At 38.9% G+C, this 24981-nt stretch overlaps 1 protein-coding gene across 2 annotated transcripts in view; it reads right to left on the bottom strand.

Moving 5' to 3' along the window:
* Positions 1-24661, bottom strand: part of LOC137099762 (ras-related protein Rab-26-like) — a 43780-nt gene extending 19119 nt beyond the window's left edge. The window contains exons 1-5 of one of the 2 annotated variants that reach the window (XM_067477009.1): positions 23853-24661; positions 23519-23740; positions 21409-21519; positions 5300-5341; positions 3779-3845 (exon numbers count right to left, since the gene is read on the bottom strand). In XM_067477009.1, coding sequence (XP_067333110.1) covers positions 3779-3845; positions 5300-5341; positions 21409-21519; positions 23519-23704 — 406 coding nt within the window. In that variant the 5' untranslated portion in view covers positions 23705-23740; positions 23853-24661. The other variant, XM_067477007.1, reaches the window with a different exon arrangement.
* Positions 24662-24981: the final 320 nt, after the last annotated feature.

Raw genomic sequence — 24981 nt, 5'->3', positions numbered from 1 at the left:
TGTGAAATAAACATTTTTTTTTTTAATTTGAAATGTGAAACAAAAGAGTATGACTGCAGAAGAGAGAAAGTCAATGAGAGAAGTAAGTGCAGTGGAGGAAACAGTGTAGCAAAACTTTTTGGAAACTAACCTCAATTAAGTATTATAAGTACTACATTTCCCATTTAACCAGTTCAAGGCCCATTTAGCTCAAATAAGTTGTAACATGTAATTAGATTTATAGACGAGCTCTACATTCTAGAGACTCCTTATTCCATTTCATTAGGCATCCCAGTAAAGTACCTTTCATTTTAAAATAAAGTGAAAACATGGAAAAGAGTACAGTGTGCAATTATCTTAGGTTGATTTGAACAGAATCACTGCGGCAAAGGTGCTATGCTCACATCACAAATGCAGCACAGATTCCTTTGTAGATGAGAACAGACCCTTCCATCACTTTGGAGGTGGGACAGATGAATGGATGTGCAAAATGGCTGGGTGAAATAGACACATTGTGGGGACGACAAACCATCTCCCTGTCTGTAATTTAGATCATTTTTGGCAACTGTGCTTTTCCCTTTTTTTTTTTGCAAATATCTAAATATACTAAACCAAGATAAGCAATTAACCTTCAAAAACATCCTGGAAACTGACACAATGACTGAATGTTTCTGCAAAAACGAGCAGAAAAATATCTGATTGGTGTCTACACTTTTTCACCCACACAGTAGATATGCTGCCTATCCACAAACATCTAAAATAACCCTCTGTGCATGAATCTCTCTGTGTCCTCTTCCAGAGCCTCTCCTAGCTCTCAGTCTCTACACCCTCCCACACTCGTCCTCTCTCAGAACGCACCGGCACTTCAGCTCTGGACTGTATGCCTGCAGCTCTGCTTTAGCTCACAAAAGTTATGGCAGCGACAATTAGCTGCATTTATCATTCTCCACCTAGGCTTTATGGAGTACACCTCTCTAAACTTAGTGATCTTCAATTCATTTCATCATCATTTAGTGGCCCATCATGCGACTGCTATTGGCTGTAACATTAATTGTATTTCATATAAAATGAACAGTAGCAAAGCATAAAACAATTTTAGTAACCCATAGCTTGCCCTTGTCATTTTGAGACCATAAGCAGAATTTGATTTGTGGCTGTTGGTGTTAAACTTAGCACACCTTGTTGGCCTCAAGGTATCATCATTTATTATTAAATGCCTGAGGTGGTGTCAGCTGTGGCAATTATTTTCTTGTCAAATTGAATTGAACTGAATTGTGTGTTAGTGCTGCTAATTTTAGCAAAGTGTTTCTGGACTCTTGTATAGCTCTACAATATTACTTTAGGTAAACCAGGAATTGTGTATGTCTAATCACCAATAGCCTAGTTTCCATAATCTTCCTCTACAGCTAGAGTGTATCCTCTGTATTCTACAGAAATATGAGCACCATTATCACTGGTGTGATGATGGTGATAATAATGTGACGGTTATGTCTTCATTTTTTTACCCTCTGTACAAAGTTAAAAGAGTCCTATACATATTTATCAACAATATTCGCACTAAAACCTGCAGACTGCAAAATACTGCTCGTGTTTCATGACCAGTTTATAGTCAGGGTACAGGGAAGCAAAAAAGTACACTTTGCCCACAGAAACTTGAGTTTGCTCTCAGAGGCTTCAGCACACACACACAAACAAACACAGAGTCAAGAGTGCACTCAGTATGAAAGTGAGCAGGCAGATCAAAATGTATGTGCTTTTGTTTGAACAAAATACAGAAAGATGGGAAAACCACTACAGCTTTTGTACATCACTTCAGAGACTTCAAAAGCTCATTGACAGCGTGTTGCTGAAACAGGAGTTTGTTCAGGTTAGATGAAGCCACAGTGAAGCACAATCAGCTACATTTATAGGCCTGGTATATACCATACATGAGTGTTTAAGTGATGCTTTCATAATCATTTAAATTGGATTTCAGATTCAGTTTTTTGCTAGCAGTGCCAGATCCTTTTCTAATTCTTTTCTCAGTCTAGCTCTTGTAACAGACATGCAAGAATCGGCACACAAGAAGCGGCACATGATAAGCGGCACATGTGGCCATCTTCGATGTATTACTGTGCTCTGTGGTATAGATGGTGCTTGAACATATCCTGTGATATGCTTCATGTAGTTATGGAAAAGTAATTGAAAGTCCTGACACTCGGATATCTAGGGCTGCACTACAGAGATGTGGCTTTCAGATGAAGATATGTTCCCAGATGTGTCTGAACCTGATCCTGCCTAAAGCATTCCAAGGTGATCCTCTTTCAGCACACGGACGCAATTAAATATGCAGACATAATGTAGGCTGACCACGAGGTTACTACATGCATAATCAGGACAGCACACAGACCCAGATCATTTACAACCAATAAATCATAAATCCATGTGGTTGGTCTCTCTCTGTCTCTCTCTCTCAGACACGAACACATGCGCGCACACACACGTTGCATGTATTATACAGACACACAGTTTCATACGAAAAAACTTCTTTTTGATCACATGAGGATCCCTGATGGCTCAGAGACTGAAAGGCCAAACCAGCTGATGTACTGTCCATACATATGAGGGTACAAAATGAAACAACATGCAGTACGCTGCTCCATTGTGTGAATATCAAGTAACCAAAAGAGCTGTACTGCTCTTCCAGGCTCTCAATTTTTTTTTTTTAATTGTTATTTAATAAATCACATTATCAGTGTTTTTATTAGAAAAAATGTCCCACACAGTTGTTTGCAAATGTGCATTTATAGGCTTAATTTCACAGTTGGGTCAAAAATGTCCTCATGTCTTCTTATTTTGGAAAGGGCAAAAAAGTGAAACACTGTTTTTCCCTTTACCTTTTAATGCATATTCAGCTAGTTCCTTCACCAGGATGTGAATTTCAGTCTGTGTAAGGTCTGTTACAACATGAGCACTGGGGTTTACAGTTACATGTGATTAATTACTGTAAATATGGCCGCAGTTGTACATTTGTGATAAAAGCTGCACGGCTGCTGTTTTTGCTGCTATTGAGTGACAGGTCTTTGAAAACAGAACCAGATGTACGTGAAGACAAGAATGTGTAGACATATTTCTGGGTGTACATAGTTTTAGTGAAGCATTTGAGTTTTGCTCCGTAGTAACTTTTAGGCTTTTTACACAACAATATAGACCTATTTGAGCTAATGACTCCCAGGGAATAGCTGTTTACTGTACTTACTGTATCTACTGCTTCTTTGTTGCTAAATATATAGGAAAAAAAAGAAAAAAAAAAGACTACTATGAACTATACTATGTTTTCATTGCCCTGGGTCCAGGTTTTTTGCCCTGTATAGAACACCAGGCTACATGCATTTGATTCAAGCAATTCTCAGAAAGCACTTGTGCTTCAATGGTTAGCTTTGTAAGAATCCAACAGTGTGACTACTAATAGCTTTCTAATCAAACTCATCTAGTTAATGACAAAGAAAAATAAAAGGTGGACACACAAGCACACACCCATTTTGATTACAGATTGATTACAGATCACGTCACATGTATGTAGGTGGTACAGCAGCTTAGCAAAAGTTACAATAAAAGATACAAAAATATGAATAGAAAAAGCGGAGGTTAGAAGAGAGTAAAGTATGGTATAGTAATATGCATCTACACTAGCCTGAGGTGCATCTCAAGTGCCTGAAAGGTCATGGCTTAAAATGAAAGTGTTTTTTTAAGAAAACAGTAACTCTAGTACAATAATTGCAAGTGCATCCTTGTGTGTGCGTGTGTGTGTGTTTCTCACCATGGGCGTCACGGTAGTAGGCGTGAGTTACGCTTCGGAACCGCTCTTGTCCAGCTGTGTCCCAGATCTGCAGAGAATGTGAAGGGAGGGTGATCACTCAAAGTGATTTATTGCCTTAGAAATTCTGAAAAAATATCAGTAAAAAGATCGGTACTTCAAGCTGCATTAATGGACATTATTAGAGGAAACTGGTGATTATCTGCATCATATACATTCATGTTAATAGGTAGACAGACCATTTCACCATTTACTTATTTTATGTGTTGTACATTTCAAAATTGAAAAAAAAAATAATGCAATGCACGCTAACTAAGAAGAAAGAAGTCCAGTTGACATGATTCAATTTTCAGATAACCAAAACCTGGATGACTGAGAATCTTCACCTCATTTACATATGTATTCAGACCCTTTGGATCTAAATTGTGATCAAGTGTGTTTAATTAGCTTCCACTTTACTAGAGACAATTTTCTGGCTTTTGGACACTTAATGTTACAGTACATTTACCAAATAAACAATTAAACATCACTGTTTTTCATTTCATTTTGTTTTCCTTATTTTTTAAAAACATGTTTTCTAGTTTTTAGATCGGTCTGGTTCACAGTATTGGATGCCAATTACATCAGCGGTGGTCCGCTCCACTGTTTCCATTGTCCAACTGCAGTCGACAATGGGCTAATTTCTGTATCTCATTTCTTCCACCAGGCAGCATTGTCTCACTGTGATTTGGCTCCAATCAAAGTTACATTTTCTCTACCATCTTGAGCAAAGCTGCAGCTTGTTGTTTGTATTAAGAATATAAAAGTCTGGCCCCTCACTTGTTGTGGTGAGTTCATTCCCTTTGTATAGCAAAACAATTTTCTTCTTCTGCCTCTCTCAGAAACACATAGCTTTGATGCAGGCTCTGCCTCGTGACTGCCCCATGGGGCAATCATGTCACTAGGATCCAAGTGGCAGTAATGAAGAATGGCAATTACAGGAGGAAAAATTACTCTCTCTCTCTTTGTTTGTCTGCTACAGGCTGTTCTGTCAACTGACTTTAAGCCAATTAACCTCAGATGAAGTCATCATAGAGTGAAGGCCCCTCCACCAGCTCCTAATTAGGGCCATTAAGAATGATTCACATAATTGTGTGGTCTGTCAGAAATATCAGACATACTGTATGTGTGCTAAGATTTCTCAATGTGGAGTAGGAAAGATGGAAATTATTCATACATATGGATTAAATTTACATCTTTTTTTTGTATCCGGATCATTGTTTTACCAAAAAAGGCCACAGTAGTTTACTTCATCTCATATAATTAGGCACACAAATCAACTCGCTAATAAGTAAATAGCAGACACTATTAAAGCTAAAAGAGGTTTTAATAACAGGTGGGGTTGGAAGGAAGGTCTGACAGGTAGCTATGATGCCGCAGGCCTTAGAGTCTGTTTCCTATTTGGTTGACACATTTATATTGACATCTCCTCTTTTGTGCTAGAAACACGCTTTCATGATTGTCAAGACAAATTAAAATTCTTACCTGAAGCTTCACTTTGACTCCATCAATATTCAGGACTTTATTCTGGAAATAAGAGCATGAAATCATAAGTGACAGGTCCTAAATGTGAACTTTTTTTTTTTTTTTTAAATACAGAGCAAGCAAACAACTTTCCAGTGAATAGACAACACATCCTCAGGTGTGTGTGCAAGTGTGTTTTTGTTCAGACACTTGGATGCAGAGTCTTTTTCTCCCATCCAACCAGCCACTCTCCTCTCCTCTTTACATCAATATTGCATGTCTCCACCTCACTTTTGATGAAGCCTCATCTCTTTTCTCCAGAGGCTCAACCCCCCTCTGCACTCCTCGCCTGCCTCAGTCTCTACATCCTTAAGAGATACATGCCTCTGATCTCAGCTTCAATCTGCTCCACCACACAGCAGACTGAAGCTCAGCCAAATGGACGTGGTCAGAGGTCGACTCTACCTTGAGAGCTGGGTGCGCAAAGGTTAAATACCTGCCATCAGGCTAAATGATGATAGGAATTAAATACAGATGAGTATGTTTCTTCAAAAAGCAATGTCCCATCTGCACATTGGACTTGTTTATCAGACCTCAAAGAGCGGTTTAGACATTTGATTGTCAGGTCCCCGTAGTATAGCTGGCTCGTTCTACAGAAACGAAAAGCATCTGTGTGATACAAACGTGGAAAAAAAATGTATTCCTTGTAGAACTTCCTGCATAAAACATTATAGCAACTTCTAAACTTTATGACTCTACAGCAGGTTTTAATTTATTGTAACTGTAACATGTCATTAAAAAATTCATGTGCGTTTATTCTGTCATTGGTTTTAACCTATAATATAGATAACATAATAACAACAACAACAACAACAATCTATAAATAGTTATATATTAAGCTTTGTGAAGAGAACATTTAATCGAAGCATTGACTTTTCAGAAGAAAAACACTTTCTGTACACACTAAACACCTCTACTTCTTGATCATTTACATCAACACTGTGCATCACCACATGCATTCCCATTTTCTCTGAGCCAGTGGCTGCAGCTGAAAAGAGGAGGTCAATATGTTCTTCAGTGACCCACATGAATGCCTCCTGGGATGACAACGTGGATTGTATCACCTGGTGCCAGGGTACTGCTCTAAAGGCTCCCTGTACCTTTATCTCTTTGAGCTGTTCCTGAGAGCCACTGCTGACCTTCTAATTCTTTGATCCCTGAGGAGAAACAGGAGATTTTCAGTCCGGACAAGATGCTGCTATCAGCCAGCGGAGCACTTAGAAATAGATATGGCCTTTGTTGGCGTGTTCGCTTGATTTACCTCCCTCAGATTCAAAAGAGGAATCTCATACATATTTATGGAGAAGTTTAGTTGCAAGCTAGTTTTATAAGTGTGCTTTGATAGGAATCAGAGTCTCAAAAGGCTGCTTCCCTGTTGTTGTCACTAAAAAAAACAAAAAAACAAAACACAATGTGCTTCCAGGCTTCATAAATATTTAGTGACCCAGAAAAAGAGGCTCATGATAGCACCGTGGTGAGGATTTTGGGTGGTTGTTCGGGCTTGATTGCACTCATAATTATGCGAGACTTGTTAAGCCAAAATGAATTGAAATCAGCCAGAACAGGACATAAAAACACCCGTTTAATACGCTTAAATAAGATTAAATACGTGTGCACTGAGCAGGATGAGAAGTACCTAAGCTGCTTATATAAGTGAGTTTACCATGGTAAGATGGGTTTAGACAAATTAAGTACTAAAGATTAAAGACTGCCAATCACGCTTCCTGCAACAGTGCTTCCACTTAACTTTCAAAACTTTCTCAAGTTCTGACACTTAACAAGTTGACACTGCTCTTCTCTGTGTAATTACAATTTTTTTACAATTTAAAGATGAATGGCTGAAGACGCTTGCAATACTTTCAGGTTAATTTTATTCCTTGAGTTTCGGCAAACATCCTCCAAACATGTTCAAACGCAAGCTGCTTTTGTCTTCCCTACTAGACACTGGAGGCTAGTCATTTAATGCCTGCCCTCACCTCTCCTTCCAAAGGTAAATGAGTGAGAAGGTGCAGTCCGTACAGAATGACTAACAGCACTTCTCATGGACTGTGAATTACAAATGCATGAGGAGCTTTCAGAGGGGCTTGTGAAGTGTGAGCCACTAAAACATTAATGGCAGCGGTGTGAGGCAAAGAACAGGAGCACGATGGCCACAAAAAGGCAGTGTCTCAGACAAATTTGCAGTATTGATAAGAATAATATAGAAAAAATAGACTAAACCCACTAGGCTTGGCTGTGAAGAGACACACACACAAAATGGGTAGGGAGTTAAACTAAAAAACTGAAAGCAGGCATATACAGAGCGCGCCACTCTACAGTCAACTCAACACCCGGCTGTCAAGTTTTCCAAGTCATGCTGACGCAGACATATGCACAACATCTCAAACACTGAACAAAAACCATCCAGCCTTGTCACCACTCCTGCTCGCTACAGAGAGACACTTCTTTAAATCAGCTGGTTTTCAATGTAATCTGGGGATTATAATGATAAAAGATCACCTACTGTACTCTTGCTCTCCTTCTCTAAAAAGCCAGTACAGCCTATAATACTTATGGCCACATATCGAGTAGACTATTGTCTTAGTCTAATTGTTCAGGTTGGTCAGTGTGTGAAAGGAACCATTATAATTTGAAATAAATAAGGCAGACACCACCACTGCTGTTACTTAATTGCACATATTTTATTTTCTATAGGGACTTCACAGACATCCTGTTGTTAACACTGTGTAAATGAGGCCTCCTCTTTCCCTCTTGACCCAAAAGATTCTAGATAAAACATTGTCAGCAATTTCCAACCACAAGACACTCTTTTACAAATAATTTCATTCAAAACACACTGAATATTCCCCTGGAGACAGAGATGGGACAATAAATCACCAGACACACACACACACACACACACACACACTGCAACCTATGGACACTATGGGATTCATTCATTGATGGGCTGGACCTGATGACAGGCCATAACTCATTTGGTAACGATAATTTTGGCTTGAGATAATTGCATGAGTACTTAAAGTGCATATGCAAAAGAATTAGTTTGAAAATACAAATATAGCTGATTTTTTATATATTTTTTTCAAAATTTTTGGAGGATACTCTGGGCTAAGGCAGTTTTGTGCCTCAGCTTTGACTGAAGTCCTTTCCTAAAACTTATTTGACTGTGCAGTCAGTGCAATAGCCAGAACATTGCTGTTGTTGGCTTTTTCACTTTTTCGAAGCGGTGGAGTTAAAAACAGAGATTAATTGAAAGAGCAGTGGGCCTTAGGGTCCTGTCACACCAAATATTGCACTGCTGCAAAAAAATACAGACTTCCTCATAGGTATTTATGAGACCACTGCACTGGTAAAGATGGTCTGTGTGTGCCTATGTAGATCACAATCCAGACTCCAGGGATGTACATTGTGTTCATTCTCTGGTTAACTTTCCTGAACTATGCTCCTCACAGTGTACAACCATACAATTTGACATTCAGGAGTGTGTTCCAAGAAGCAGTTTTATCGATTTACCTGAACAAGTTTGTTGTTGTTTTTTTTGTTTTGTTTTGTTTTTCAGTCAATGTTCTCAGATTATAGCTCTTGGGATAAGATACTGCTTCATATTTGATATTTTACCTGTCACTTGTAGCAAAACACTCACAGCAACACATACACTTGAAGACAAATACACCCTTAGGCAGTTCTCTCTCTCACACACAGACACACACACACGCACCTGAACACTATAAGGGAATAGTCTTTAACCACTCTGAAGATTTTCACCACGATGGCAACACAACAGTATGTGGTTGTGTATGCAGCATGCGTTTCGTGTAACCATGTGTGATGGTGACATGAATATTGTATATGACATAAGAGCAGACTGAATTCCACAAAAATTTTACAGCACATATTCATTGTAAGAAAACACAGCCACTATAAGCATAGTCAAATTAAAATGGTCTCTTTCTCTCCCTATACTGCCTGTCCCTCATATTTTTAATCAGAAACGGGTTTTCTGATATATTTTCTAAATTTTTGCACCAGTTTCTCAAAATCAAACCAATTTATAATAAACAGCAAACTTAATTTATAACATTATGGGGAAACATATGGTTTGTGCTCTTTCGTAAGCTCTCGGTAGGCCAATTTGTGATGTCTATACTCAAATTAAAGGCTTGACCACTGTTATGGAACAGAGAGTTACCCAGAGAAGGTGCTGGTCTATTTTTAACTCAACTTTTATTTACAGCCACAGGTGAAAGTGTGCACACAACAGAAAACAGCACTGCATTATTCTGTATGTAAAACAGGGAAATTGTGTTTAGAATTTGTGGGAATAAGCCATTTGTTGGTAGCTCAATAGTGTCAGGTATACAGTTTTAAGAAACTGTTTAAGTCATTGTTTTTAGATGGCTGTTAATTTTGTGTCATTAATTATGATAAAAACAAAGCCCAAATCAGTGGCATATGAAACCCTTTTTATTTATATCTCCAGATAAACGCTATCCATCTATGCTTGTTTTGTGTTCATCATTTCTGTCTCATCAGATTCACCCTGTGAATCTTCAATGGTCCAAGATTTCACTCCCCAACGCTTTCATGTCACAGTTAAATATTCATGCTTCCCCTCCAGGGCTCACCTCTCAAGATCCCTGTGACATTAGAGCAGCAGGTGGCAAAGCTGGTTTTCATTAATTAGAAACGTCTCCCTAGGAAGAAACGAACACTAAACATACACAGTCACATTTATATGTGCATATACAGACACAGACAAACAGCCATTCAATTCATGGGCAATGCTTGACAATTTGTAAGGGCTGGGACTTGTATGTATATCAACACAACAAGGCAAATTAGCCCTAATTATAGAACAAGACATAAGTAACAGATTAATAACTTCAAATCACATATACTGGACACATACTGTGTGTATAAAGTTCCCATATCCAACAGTGATTTCCCTCACTTACTCTCTGAAGCTCTTACTTCATCTTAAATTAATTTCTTTTTTATGCAGGAAAAAAAAAACATTACTGCCACTTGCTGGCATGATTACACTTGGCACTTTAATTGCACCCACTCAGAGATGGCTGTCAGGCAGGCAGACGGGCTGTCAGGCACGAGAGTAGATAATAGAGAAATCAGTCAGCCATCTCTTCACTAACTATAAAAACACACAAACTGAAAACAAGTGAAATAAAGATGCTTAAAGATGGTCATGAGTGAGGAGATGGACTGTCAGTGACATCCACAATGAGAGAGGAAGTATTAAAGAGCAATGGAAGCTTTAAAAAAAAGGGGAGGATGCAATCATTAAGTCAGAGCTTGATTTTTATGATGACTTTATTAACATCATCTCGCATGCCAAACATGACACTTTTATTACTTGCTTTCTAAAACGTGAATAACAAGACACTGAAAGATTTATTGTTTGTTTGATATGTCAGAATCAGTTACTGTATTTATGGCACTGTTCTTTAAAGCCATAAAACTGAATACATTTACAGACTGCTGCTGTAACATTTAGGAGAAAACACAGAAAGGTTCTGTCACGCCTCTTCTGTGTCCTTTGCATTAAAAACATTAATAAAAAAAGAAACGATGAATCATTTGACCAGCCTTTTCAATGGTCAGCAGTGGGAGGGAATCAAACACACAAATCAATCTGCATGCTTCGACCTGTTAAAGCAACAAGTTTGACCTCTCTGCCTCTGTCATCAGCTCGATTTTGAGCCCTTTTCTTGTGGCTGTTTAACAACACTAAAGTAAAATCCAAAGTACCCAAATACCCTCCTACTGAAATGCCTTTAGTTCTTGCTTCTAGCAAGAGCAGTAATTGAGTGATGACTAATATCCACTTGTTGCATGAGTCACTCGTAAAGACATTCTGCCTGAAGATGATGACCTCATCTTTCTCAGAACAAAGAGATTTCATGTTTGTGCATTGAAGGTGTAAGTCAAAAGCAGCCCGCAGATTGTTTGGGTGTGTATCTCTCTCACACACATTCACTCTCTCTCTTACACAAACACACGCAGTCAAAGATATAGACTTACAGTCAAAGTAATATTAATGTAATCCATTTCAGGCTTGTCTTCGTGTAATCTATTTTTGAATATCCTCACTAGAGATGGACTAGCTCATGAGTCGATGCGTGCAAAGGGTGATGGCTATGTAGTTGCATGCTCTGTGGGAGTTAAGTGTTATAGGTTCCACATTTGGGTCTGCAAGTGGTTCTATCAATTCAGCTGATGATTGTTATTCTAAAGATTTATGGACTAAACAGTAGAACAATATTGAAGTTGAAAAAAGTTGGTAGCGGTAACATGTACTTAATATCAAGATTACAACCATGTTATACAGACGGTGTCATAAAGGTACTATAATCTTGAATTATTTACACTTCTGTACACACACACACACACACACACACACACACACACACACACTTAACTACATTTAGTAGTATATATAGTTAAAATGGTAAATGGCTGCTTATATAGTGCTTTTATACAAAACCCTTTACAATGTTGTTTCTCATTACCCCATTCACACACACACACACACACACACACACACACACACCCACCCCCACCCACACCCACCTATGGTGCTCACATGATTGACCGCGAGCAAATTGGGGTTAAATGTCTTCCTCAAGGACACTTGAACAAATAGGCAGGAGGGACCAGGAATCGAACCACTGACCCTGTGGTCCATGGACAACTGCCTACAGCAGACCCCCTAATGGTCAAACCATTAACTGTATATGCATAAATTTGTTTATTGCAAGATATTACCCTGCAATTATGCAGTAAATGTAGTTGAACTGTGAAATGTTGTGTATTGCAAGTAGAAATACAATATTTAAAAACAATAGTTAGGATTATTTCCCATCACTGCAATTTACCATCTTGCAGGGCCAACTCCTTTGTTAAAGAGTAACTGCCTGCATTAAAAACAAAAACAATGGTGACTAGTAATCAGACTCTGCCAATTTTTATGGATGCTTTGTGCCAACAATGATGTAACCGAAACAACTAAGAACGTCTGTCTACAGGCAGACGACAAACACAGAAATGCATAAAAAGAGCAGCCTGCCTGGAGCTCTCTTGGTTCATTAACAGGTAACACATCTGTTGCACATTTACCATTAGTTTATTTGTGTGTATGAGAGTTTGAATATTGTGTGCGTGCATGTGTCACTGACAGCATCTGAATGTGTTGCTGAATGCGACTGAATGTAATGGCAAGGGTGCCACACCAGTATCTCACTTCATGATTTAATGCAACTGAGACAGTCAACCCCCTCAACCCATCAATAATCTAATGATGAGATTCGTTTTTTTTTTAAAAAAATAGGACTTTAATGTCTAATGTCCCCTCCTAGCAAATCTCTGGCATCCCTAGCATCCTTCATAACTTTGAATCAGAGTGTATTTTTCATCTCCATGGAAAACAGATCTTCCCCCTCCTCATCCTCATCAGATTGTAGCCCAAATAAAAACTGAAGTGACAAACGCATATCAACCCTATTTAGCTGCTAAGCTGTTTACAATACTATTGACCACAAGATGAGGAATTAGTCTTTCAGTGGCACCATGAAACACTGTTAACTACAGGTTGACCGAATCAGAAACAAATTGCTTTTGTGACGAATTATACGTCTAGATGGGGTCACTTTCACAGGTCAAACAAGAAATCAATATTTACAGCTTCATTTTCAGGTGATATGACGAAGGACATTGGAATCTGTGGCTTTTTTGAACATAAAATGCATCATTCATCTTTTTTATAGGTGATTGCCAGGATTACATGAAGGTGCATTGTTATTTTGTTTAGAGCTAAGTTTGCATCCCCTTACACTGAAATGGCATTGAAAGAGATGCAAACTTAAGCCTAAGTGCCAACACAGAGAGACAAACACTGACAGAAAACCATTCAAACTCACTTTTACACCTGTTGGCACAGAGTCAACAATTAGCCTAACATGCATGTCTTTGGACTGTTGGAGGAAACTGGCGTACCCTGAGGAAAACCACGCAAGCACGGTGAGAACATGGAAACTCCACACAGAAAGGCTGGAGCTGGCAGAGTTAAACTGGGGGACCCTCAATCTCAGCAGGGTAACCACTGCCTTGCATTAAACATCATATTGATGAAAAAACAAATATGTTTGGTTTTACTCTTGGACATGTCAGAGAAAAGGGATGCAAACTTCTGTGTCCAATTGCAACTTCTGATCTATCAACCTGCCTTATAAATTGGTTCCAATATCCCTCAGCAAACATATCTCAGACCGCCAACGATTTTTCAAATCAACCAACAGAAAGTTGCTCACAATCCCTTTTGATAGCCGATTAATAATTTATTCAAATTTTTAGCAGAGATATTTGATTGCAACCTTCATCATCAGTTCATGCAAGAGAGCTAACCAACATCCCTGAGCTGACGCTGCTTTGTACTAATGGGCTGAAATGATAAACACTTACCAGAAAGGTTTTGTTTAAAGTTATATTCAAGAAGGGATAATTGTCCTCAATGAAGAAATGAATGATGTATATAAATAGGTAATATTTACCCTATTTTGTTTGATAGGTCTATGATATATGATCATATTTTACTCACATTTATGAAGAAATAGACAAAAAATGCTACAGGGCTCACAAACTGCAAGACATGCAGCAGATGTGGATATTTTTGCAAGTGTGCACTGTAGTGTGTGTTGCTCATGCAGTTTTCTTCTTATGTGCTCTCCTTTTTTGGTTATTACACTACAATATTAGCAGCTGATTCAGCTGGTCTGTAATTCCATTAGCTCTGCCTGCTACCTCTTCGTTATTGCTCCTGCTTCTGTCTTACCTCCTTCTCTCTTGGAGCCCATCTTTGCTGCAATGTAAATGCAAATGCAAACTTAGAGACATTCTTACATTCATAATACTGTTCTTCAGTACCAAATTCTGTCCATGGATAGATCACAGACAAATGATAAATTAGTTATTGCTGATGGCTGATGCAACAATCCTCACTGGAAAATTCACCCAAGACAATGTACTGCAGGATATGGATGCATATGCAACTGTAACATTTCAGTTGTTACTTTCATTTTACATTATGATGTAAATGAAGATTTTCCGAACCTGGTTGATTAGCTTCAGAGGGAACATGCTCCCAATTCTGACATTTATTTTTAATGCATCTCTTAGACTTATAGCAGCAATGTTCTTCAGTGTAGCAGCACCATTTTGAAATACATTCAGGCTTCAAGTAATCTGACAGCTGAAATATTGAGTGTAAATTTTGCAACCCCAACATACTTACTAAAGACACCCACAAATAACGTCAGAGAGAAGTGAAATCTGAATCAACCCTACTGTCTGTATTTGTGAAAGTCTCTTCCTGTGCTTAGAAATGGAAAAATGTTATTTTACATGTCTCAGCTACATCAGCGATGTGCAAAACTTGTGACGCACTGTGATCAGAATGTCGGTGTAAATGAGAACATGGAGGGTGATGGACAGTGGATGGTCAAACAAGGTATTACGGATCAAAAATTTTTTAAATGACTAAGTTTAAGGAAAAAAAGAACCGATGTATTTTGGACATTAAACAGTATTTATAAATGTGTATTTTAATTATTTTTCTTATACTTTGCCACATCTCCTGTGGGAACCACGAACCATCCATACATTAGGGGTTGGGATGTGTCACAGGACAAGTTAAAATTCTGACCTGCTAGTGTCATCAGAGGAGTTCATAAATAAACAAAGCCAGCAGGATTAATCATCTGTGTGCCACAAATATCTAACTAAATAACTAAATTGATCACAATCCACTTTGCGAAATTTCAATACAGTGAATTGACAATATCACCAAAATCACATTCACCAGTGCTGCTTGCATGATTAAAAACAACAGCTCTTTCCTTAGCCTGATACCGGTATGTCAGCCACCGCTCCATCTAGGTTTGCTCATGTCAACCAGTCCTCAGATACAAGTGCAAGTCTATGAGTCACGAAGCCTTGTTCATGTAATGTAGCACTGCAATGCTAAATCATTAGCTAAATGGTCTTGTGTACAACAGACTATAAACATAGAGAGAATTGGTATTAATAAGTATTGCAGGTATAATCTTTGTTAAATCCGCCAAGGAACGTTTCTGGGATGCTTCTAAACAGAGTGCTCTATGTAAATAATTTGAGAAAGGAAGCAATGATGTGATTCTTCTTCAGTTCTGGACTGCAGAGTGTGGTTTGTAGTAACTGACTTCAACACCTGAATGAAAAGTCCAGGATAATTATCTGTGTATCGTTAGGAGACAAATTGTCTTTGACTAGCTCACTGGGAAAATGTGTTTATTGTCACGACACTTACCAGTGGCAGCTGGCAGTGGCAACAACATTTTGTTCACGCATTAGGCGGGAGCCTGGCGGTAGCTTTCACAGAGGTCAAGGGTGGTATTGCATCTCAATCAAGAGGGTGTCACATTGATTTATACACACAGTTAAGCACTGAAGGATCACAGTGGCAAAAAGAAGAAAAGAAAAGCTGTTCTTCTGCTAGAAATAAGCAGGCTGAATAGTAAACAGATGTTTCCTATAGTTTTCTTTAATAGTGCATCAATTTTATCTACTGTTACACATGTGTCGCATGGGAATGTCACCTATGTTCAGGTCATAAACAATAAATCTGTCATTAGTGTTCTCAGAGTAAGAAATTAAATTGACTTGCTGGTTCTTGTACAGGAAAGGACAAATGGTTGGGAGGATTAATTCTCTAGGAATGATGAATGTCTGTAGAAAAAAAATGTTTAAGGACTAATTCAAGATCTGCCTTCCTACGTCAAACGAGCAATGACTTATTTTGATGCTCGGAGATGAGGCCGGTGGGTGCATAGCTGGTCCATCACAAAGAGCGCACTAGACATGACTGGCCGGGTGCAGCTCACAGGTAGAGTTGAGAAGTGCTGCTCTTCGCCCCCCACTATATTTACATATACTGAGCCGACTGAAAGATTCTTTTTCTCTGGTATTATAAAGTGAGATAAATTGTGAAGATGAAAAAGAGGGAAAGGAAGGCTGCTGGGGTAAATTGTTAATTGGCTTCCCCCTGAGCATCTTTGCTTTTCCGCCTCCTCTTTCTTTTCCTCTAAATAATCTCCTCTCTCTCTGAGAAATGACACTTTAAGATTTGTTTTCAAATAAAGATGTTGTGACAGCAGTAACTGAGACAGAACTCATGTTGTTCACAGCTAAGATACATTTACCGAGTGCCCTGCTGCTAACTGTAGGATTTATCGAAAAGTGAGAAAAATGTTTGTCTTCAGGGCACAACATTTAAAAAAAAAAAAAAAAATACAAAATCACATCTTGTTAAAACCACATTTATGCACATAATGCAAAATAGCATGTCATGGAGAGTGACAGAGTACAATGAATGTTAATTACAATAATAAAAATGAATATGAAGCCCTCAGGGTGTGTATATCTGATTGCAGCACATTTAGATTTAGACTGTCTTGGTAATAGGTTGGCAGACATACAGTAATATGCTAAACAACATGCTGTATATCCATTTTGTAGCACTGCAGTCTGGAGGAAGACTTCAGCACCAAGGACAGTTCCGGCTATAGCCCTCGGTACATTCTGTATTTCCTAATTTTTCCTTATTTAACTGAAGACAGGGATCCATATTCATTGGAAAAGATTAATTAACCAATCTTGCAATCTCAAGCCTGTGACATACCAAGCTGATGGTCAATGGGGCACACATGGATTTTTCTGAATATTTTTCCAATCTATTATGGTAAATTCTCCACTTATTTATTGCTCTTTAGCCAAAGCACCTTAAAATGTTGCTTCTTATTCACCCATTCACACACACACACACACACACACACACAGTGGTGGCTGCCATGGCCCACTGGCAACATAATTTTTAGTGTCTTACACAAGGACACTTCAAAACATAGGGACCAGAAATGGGAATCAAACCATCCGTGAACGGCTGCCTTACCAACTGAGCTACAGCCGCCCTATTATCAGAAATATTGTTGATTAGAAGTAGCTACAGTATAAACAGTCTGTGGTGACGCAGAGTTGTGGGAAACAGCAAGCAAGCGCTGCTGTATATAGTTCAGCTGTTCTACGTCTTCCAATCCTTTTTTAAAATGGTGATTACAAACCAACACCTTCTCAAATGCAGTTCTTTTCTTCCACACAGGCACACAATGTATATGCTAGTTTGCCACTGGATGTGGTCTTTGCCGTGTGTTCAAGTGTTACTTTTTGGCGCAGACAAAGGTGGTGAATGCTGATCAGTTGAAAGTTGGCCTAGTTCTTTTATGTTGGCTTGGTGTGTATTAGACATCAAAATGTAATTGTTATGTTGTTTCATTCACAAACATGCTTTTCAGCCTGAGAGCCATGATTAAGCAAGGTATAGTACACAGAGTACATGCATATACAACCCCAATTCAAAAAAATTGGAACAATGTGTAAAACGTAAATAAAAACAGAATGCAATTTGCAAAATTGCTAATCTTATCAACCCATATTTTATTCACAATAGAACATAAACAACATATCAGTTGTTGAAACTGAGACATTTTACCATTTCATGGAAAATATTGGCTCATTGTGAATTTGATGACAGCAGCACATCTCAAAAAAGTTGAAAGAGGGGCAACAAAAGACTGGAAATCAAAAATAAATGGAGGAGCATTTGATTAGGTTTTGAAATAAAAAGGAGCATTTCAGAGAGGCAGAGCCTCTTGAATTTAAAAAAGCGCAGAAGTTCACCAATCTGCGACAAACTACATCTAAAAATTCTTTTTTGTTCCTCACTGTCTAATAACAGTTTGCTGTGCAATCCACAAATGTAAATTAAAGCTGTATCATGCAAAGAAGAGGCCATATGTGAACATGATCCAGAAACAGCGCTGTGTTCTCTGGGCCAAAGCACTACCATCCAGATGTTGTCTCTTTCAGGGAAGGCCTTGCAGATTTCAGCAAGACAATGCTAAACCACACACTGCATTTATGACAACAGCATGGCTTTGCAGAAGAAGAGTCCAGGTGCCGAACTGGTCTCCTACAGTCCAGACCTTTCACCAATAGAAATCATTTGAAACATCATAAAACGAAAAAAAGGCCCAGGACTGTCGAGCAGCAAGAATCCTGCATCAGACAAGAGTGGGACAACATTCTTCTCCTGGAACTCCAGAAACTGGTCCCCTCACTTCCCAGATGTTTACAGACAGTTGTTAAAAGAAGAAAGGATGCTACACAATGGTTAACATAACACTGTTCCACCTTTTTTGAGATGTGTTGCTGCCATCAAAGTCAAAATGTTTCATGAAATTTTAAAATGTCAGTTTCAACATCTGATATGTTGTTTATGTTCTATTGTGAATAAAATATGGGTTGATGAGATTTGCAAATCATTGCATTCTGTTTTTATTTATATTTTTCAATTGGGGTTGTAGTACATTCAATAAAGAATAGGTCTGGTAATGTTGTATGTTTTTGTGAATCCCATCAATAATGTCACACTAAAAGAGAAGTTAACCTTCTCTCTTAGAATCGGAGCTCCACTGATAAAAATAAATTGAGGACAAATGACACACTGATGCACTGCATGACTTGATGATTAATTATAATTATTCTTGAAAAGTCTGAGACAGCCTGACTCACACTTTCCTGATGCTGTGTACTCACAAGGATAAGAAATGTCTATTAATCTGCAGCTGAAAATAGTCAAGTTTTCAACAACTAAAGTGCTGGGGTTTTCTTAATAGTTAAAATAATTAGCCATTACACATTATTAAAATAATTTTCAGTATGAAAATCGGTTTGGACCTGAACACCAATGCCCGGGTGGTTGAAGTCGGAAAGTATTGAGTCAATGACTAATCCATTATTTTGGTATATTCATTGGATTTGTTGATAGCATGAAGAAACACTGACTAACACTATGCATCTAAACAATTATCCTAAAGCCCGACTTTTAGCCAAAACAGTTAAACCTTTGATTTTTCCCCACTGGTCTAAGGTATGTAAAATGACTTTATCAGGACTAACTCTGGCCTAATTACTTAGAAATATGTAAGGCAACTATGGACTAGTCTTAACACCTTTTCTTCTACATTAAATAATGTACTTAATTTGATTTTCAATTTTTTTTTTTTGTGTGGATTGATCAACTTTCACAAATCCCTTTTAAGAAATATTTTATAATCAAATGCAATTTATGCGTTTCTTATTCTGACTCTGATTTTGAGCCTAATGAGGCACCAGGGCAGCTCTGTAATCCTGGGAACATGCTAACATAATCAAACCAGATGAGACTACAATAAACTAGAGGGAGAAGAAACACAGCATTGGCTTGCAGCTTTGAAGTGGGAAGCGGCTCAAATCCCTATACGAAGCAAATTGCCTCCCTTTCCCACCAACTAAAAGGAATCAAAGCGGTCTTTCCTAAAAATAACAATTGCTCTCTGTTTTGGTGTATCCTCCATGGGAAGAGAAACACCATGGAGCTTCATGTTTTCTTTCTCACCAAAGCCTGGTCTGTTTCCCAAGTAAACACAAATACAGTACCGTTGTGCAGTTGCATTAAGAAAACTCACGAGAAGTTTCCCCATCAACTGTATGTTGAGTCGGTTTCCAAGAGTGTGTTTATGATGATTTGGTTCATGCTGCACTTGCAGCATTGTTTTGTGCAAATTGTAAAATATTAAACGGAGATATGGATATAAAAAAAGGCCAGTAGCTGCACTTGCAATTAACAGACCTAAAAATATCATCATTCATGATGTACAGTGTGACTCAGGAACAAGTATCGAAAAACTAAATCATTTAACAAGAAACGATGCAGAAGAGAAAGAAAGACTTGTGAATGATAATGAAATTAATCATGTCACAAAGCTCTGTACCACACTGCAATTAAATAAGTCAATATTAGCAAAGAGCCGACTAAGCACTAAACTTTATGAGTTTTGCACTTCTTCCTGCATTAGCAGTAAATACAGTGAACAGAGACATCTGATGAGGTATCTGCATTGCTTACATAGGGACTGCAGACACTGTTATTAGAGATGTTACATAAGTAAATAAATCAACTGTTCATCCACCCACAAACTCTTCCAACCCACACACACACACACGTCTATACAATTGTTGGATACTTTAATTTAACACATACTCATAGTGGCAGTCCACGTGAGAATGCCTCACATGATTAAAAAGGTGCTAATGTTGCACTTACTGTAGACTTTATCTAATGCAGTTAAATTTGAGACGGTAACTTATTTTAACATGCAATTTAATTTACCGTGACGTGTTGAGAAACAAGTCAAAATAAATGTGACTAGAGTTTCCACCAAGCTCAGAAAGTAATTACCAGACAGACAATAACTAAAAGTGATGAGTGAGGGTGAGCAGTAAAGCGCCCCCTGCCCATCCAGTCTTGACCCCAATTAAAATAAATAAATAAATAAATTGGTATGAGCATTGTACACATGAACACAACATCTGCAATTCTGAAGTTGTCTACTTCATACGTTGCCCCTGTGCTATGTGGCCAACACTATTAGAAAACAAAAATGTGCTTCTGCATTAGGCACAATGACCATAACAATCCTGTTGTGGCACATTACAATAATTTGAGACATTATATTTAACTCTGAAATATCATGGCACTGTAGAAATCTCAGGGGAGAAGATCTTTGAGGCTTCAAGCTCGAGGCTACTATAGCCATTACTAGCTACTTACTTTTTATATTCTGTCCTGGTTTGTCACATGGGACAGTGCAACTGTCTAGAGAGACACAGTCATCACCCAGGGAACCCAAAAACTAAAGCATGTCAAACTAATTAAAGATATCAATATCCTATCTGGTGAGACTTCTAACACAGGAAATACTCACAGCTCCGAGGCACACAGGCACTGAATAGCTTAAAACTAATACTTATGGCCCAGTTTTACTTAAGGTACTAAAGATAAAGGTGTGCTTGCATGTGCCACATATGTCCGGCAATAGTCGGTTTGTGCACGTTAGGGTTGGGTACCATCAGTTTAAACTCACCCTGAAGTCAATGCCCACTGTGGAGATGAAGCTGCCGGCCAGGAAAGCTCCGTCTTTAAAACGGACCAGCAGACAGGTTTTTCCTACACCAGAGTCTCCAACCAGCATCACCTGCTCAAGAAGCCAAGAGAGAAAAAAACAAAACAAAACTCTGCTGAGATTAACTGGAACACCAAAGTGAGACGCCCCCAAATCTACTGGGCTGTGAGAGAGATTAAGAGTGGTCTGATTAATAAAAGGTAAATATCAGAAAAAAACTAAACCAACAAGCAAAGAATTAAAAAAGTAAACACACACATGCAGGAACATAAACAACAAGGAGCTGTTGCTCATATGTTTAATTTTGAAATCAGTGTTTGTCCTCAGAACATTTGAATCATTCAGCTATATTTGTCCTAGTAATTTGGTGCTTGGCCAGTGAAAAGAGTGTATTTGAATGAGTGCAAGACTGTTCATTATGATCAGCAGTGAAGGTCTTTAAATCCAGCAGTCTGTTAGCGTGTTGCTCCTTGTTTGCACATCTGTCCTTGTGCATTACACATACTTTCGTTTCATTCCTGATGGACAGACAGTTGTGAATTTTTCTTTTTATTCGAAGCTATGATGAAATTGAAGGTTTGATGTCATTACTGTTATCAGGTTAGCAGAGGGACTGTGGGCCCCAGATTGAAGAAATCAAAAGTGTCTCTTGGGTGCAGAGAGGAAGTGCTGAGGAGACGAAAGACAGAGGAGGAAGAATGAAATGGTGTGCAGTAACAGGGTCACTGAACAATGCTGTGCTCCCCACTTCTCCTTTAAATATTTCTTTTTTATCTCTGTGTCCGTTTCTCTTCTCATCTCATCTCTCAGGCCTTCTCCTGTAAACAGCTCTGCATGTGCAAGGTTTTCGGCAGTGTGCAGCTGTGGGCACCCAGTCCTTTACTGGCCTTTTTCCCCCTAAACAATTCGTCCGTGAAGAAGAAGAAGAAGAAGAAGAAGAAGAAGAAGAAGAACAACAACAACAACAGGACACAGGAAACAACACAATGAATTGAAATATGGATCTACAAATTACATGCTCTTCCCTGCAACTCAGAAAGATTAATTTAGCAGGTCAGATTCTGACCTGTACTGCAGATTTCTAATCTTGCAAATGGAATAAATAAATGGGTGAAAACTGCTGGACCTCTGCCTCAGTCTGCATGATGTTTGTCAGACTGTATGTTAAAATGGTGAAAAAAAAAAAGAAAAAAGTTCACATCAGAGAAGATTACAATCTATGAGTATTTGAGCACAGATGACGGCAATCATTTACTGGCTGCAAGAACGTTTGCAGAATTGTAGTCCTCGAATGTAACAATTACACAAAAATGGCACAGTTTAGAGAGTGGGGTGCCTTTGACAACACAACCAGTTTAATTGTTTTGCAAAGCAGAGCACCAAAAAGCAATCATTGCACTCACATCTAGCAGCTGCTTCAAAAACATGGAGTAGGTGGCACAAGTCCCTTGAAGCTACATTGGGAGCGAGAACACGCTGTGTTTGTGTTGTGGTGAAGTACCCACACAGGCGCTCGCTTTATAGTAAGGAAAGACAAATCGTCCATTGCTCAGTGAACACACCGTTCATTTAAACCAAGTTCCCTGCTACTACTGGGACAAACATGCTTTCAACCAGTTGCACAGCACGGGAGAAGGGTTTGTTTGTTGGCTGTTGCAGGGCGACGTGCACATTTCCAGTTTATCGATCGTCTATTGACACAGCTGGTGTCAGAGGTTTGCTGCTGTTTGATGAATAAATGCGCTTGTAAAACGGAAGACAAATGAAGAAAAGAACGATGGAAAGGATTAAAGTGGACCACAAAAACATTCACCGTGTGGACTTTAGTTTATCTGCCTTCTACATCCTCGTCCTACACTGAAAAAAAACACAAAAAAGTATTCATTTGATGTTGGGCGCCATCCGTGGTTAGGTGATAGTGACCTCTATGGCTCTGTTGTGTATCATTTGTACCGCACCCTTCCCATCTCTAACCTTTCCCGTGTGTAAAATGGTAAAAATACAGCCTACTTCCATGTGAGCTGCAGTTTGTTCTCATGCATCAACTGACCACTAGCAGCGAACATCTTACCTTGAAGGCGATGTCATAAAACTCGCTGCTGTTGCTGATGGACGGTCTGCTGGGATGGACCACACCGTTCATCTGAACGATGCCCGGGCTGCTCTTCGCAGCTTTCCCGGTCCCTTTCCCGGCGGGGCTGCCTGCAGACGGGCTGCTGGTTGCGGCTTTGCCCTTGGCAGCCTTCTTGCGAGACATATCTCAACAATTCAAAACTGTCTCTGGAAATTTCACCTGAAGCGAAGCAAAGCAACCAAACAAAAACTCTGCACAAGGCAGCTTTGCAAAGTTGGAGGAGCGAAGAACTTAAATCTGCAGATTGTTTTTTTTTTTTTTTTTTTTTTACCTCCGTGCTGAACGCATGCTCCTCGACACCTCTCTTCTCAAAGTAGGAGTGAAATTGTCCAGCGATGTAAAACGCTCTTGCTTCCGCTGTTGTTCAACCGCTTCCTGCTCCTAACAGCTTGCTCTCTCTTTCAGGGCAGCAACTTCAGCACTGCGCGCTGTTGGAGCAGCAGCGATTGTGATGTGACGGAAACCTCCACCTTGAGCGCAGGACAACCGGGACACTTTCAACCGAAATAGATTTTATATTTATATACACATCATAAACATGCTGTGCTGAAACTCTTCTAGCTCTGCAAATACTACCAAGTGAACTGATATTTTTAGGAATGTTCTTTTCTTTCAAGGCCTTTAGTTTCTCTAGCAATAATGAGACGGTGAACGTTGAATGTGAGGCCAAGAAATTTGCAAAGCGTCCCCCAAACACATAATCAAAATAAGTGTATATGCTTGTTCTATTTCCATAAGCAGTAGCTCTATAACCTGAAGATTGGTGGCCGAAATTCACGTGACAATTCCCTAGGCACTTATGGAACGCGCTTGAGATGTGATTTCAATAATGCACCACAAGAGGGGGATATCGGAATATTAAATAGAAAGTCATAAATTAAATGAGCTGAAATTAAGTTAAAGTTGTGTGCAGTGTTTGGTAAAAAATGTGTGCAATGTTCCATTCAGTTTTTCCCAGAAATTATTACATTATGAATTATAGCTATATTACCAAGTCTTTAAAATGAAAAAGGCTGTGCCTTGGTGTACAACAACAACAACAACAACAACAGAGTTTATGACGTTAACTCAGACAAATGCCACAGAATTTTAATTGTGTTGATAGACACATACAGCATGTCTTCATTTTTATAAGTAGACATCTTTATTGGCTGCAGTTGCTTTTCAGCTCCCTCTATCCTCCACCAACAAGCTGTTTGTGATCACAACACAACAGTGGAGACGATGGCCAACGGCCTTTCTGTGACTCTTACCCACAGCCGTCCTAATTTGGAACATAATTCAAATGTCTCTTTATGACACGGTGGATGTCACTCTGTAGTGGGCTCCACATATTGTCTACATTTGCAGCAAAAAACAGCAACATATTCCGAGTGGACTCTGACTCTCTGTTGCCAGTA

This window comes from Channa argus, chromosome 15 (genome assembly GCF_033026475.1).
Source record: "Channa argus isolate prfri chromosome 15, Channa argus male v1.0, whole genome shotgun sequence".
In the NCBI taxonomy this organism is placed as follows: domain Eukaryota; kingdom Metazoa; phylum Chordata; class Actinopteri; order Anabantiformes; family Channidae; genus Channa; species Channa argus.
This window is presented reverse-complemented; position numbering and strand designations above follow the sequence as displayed.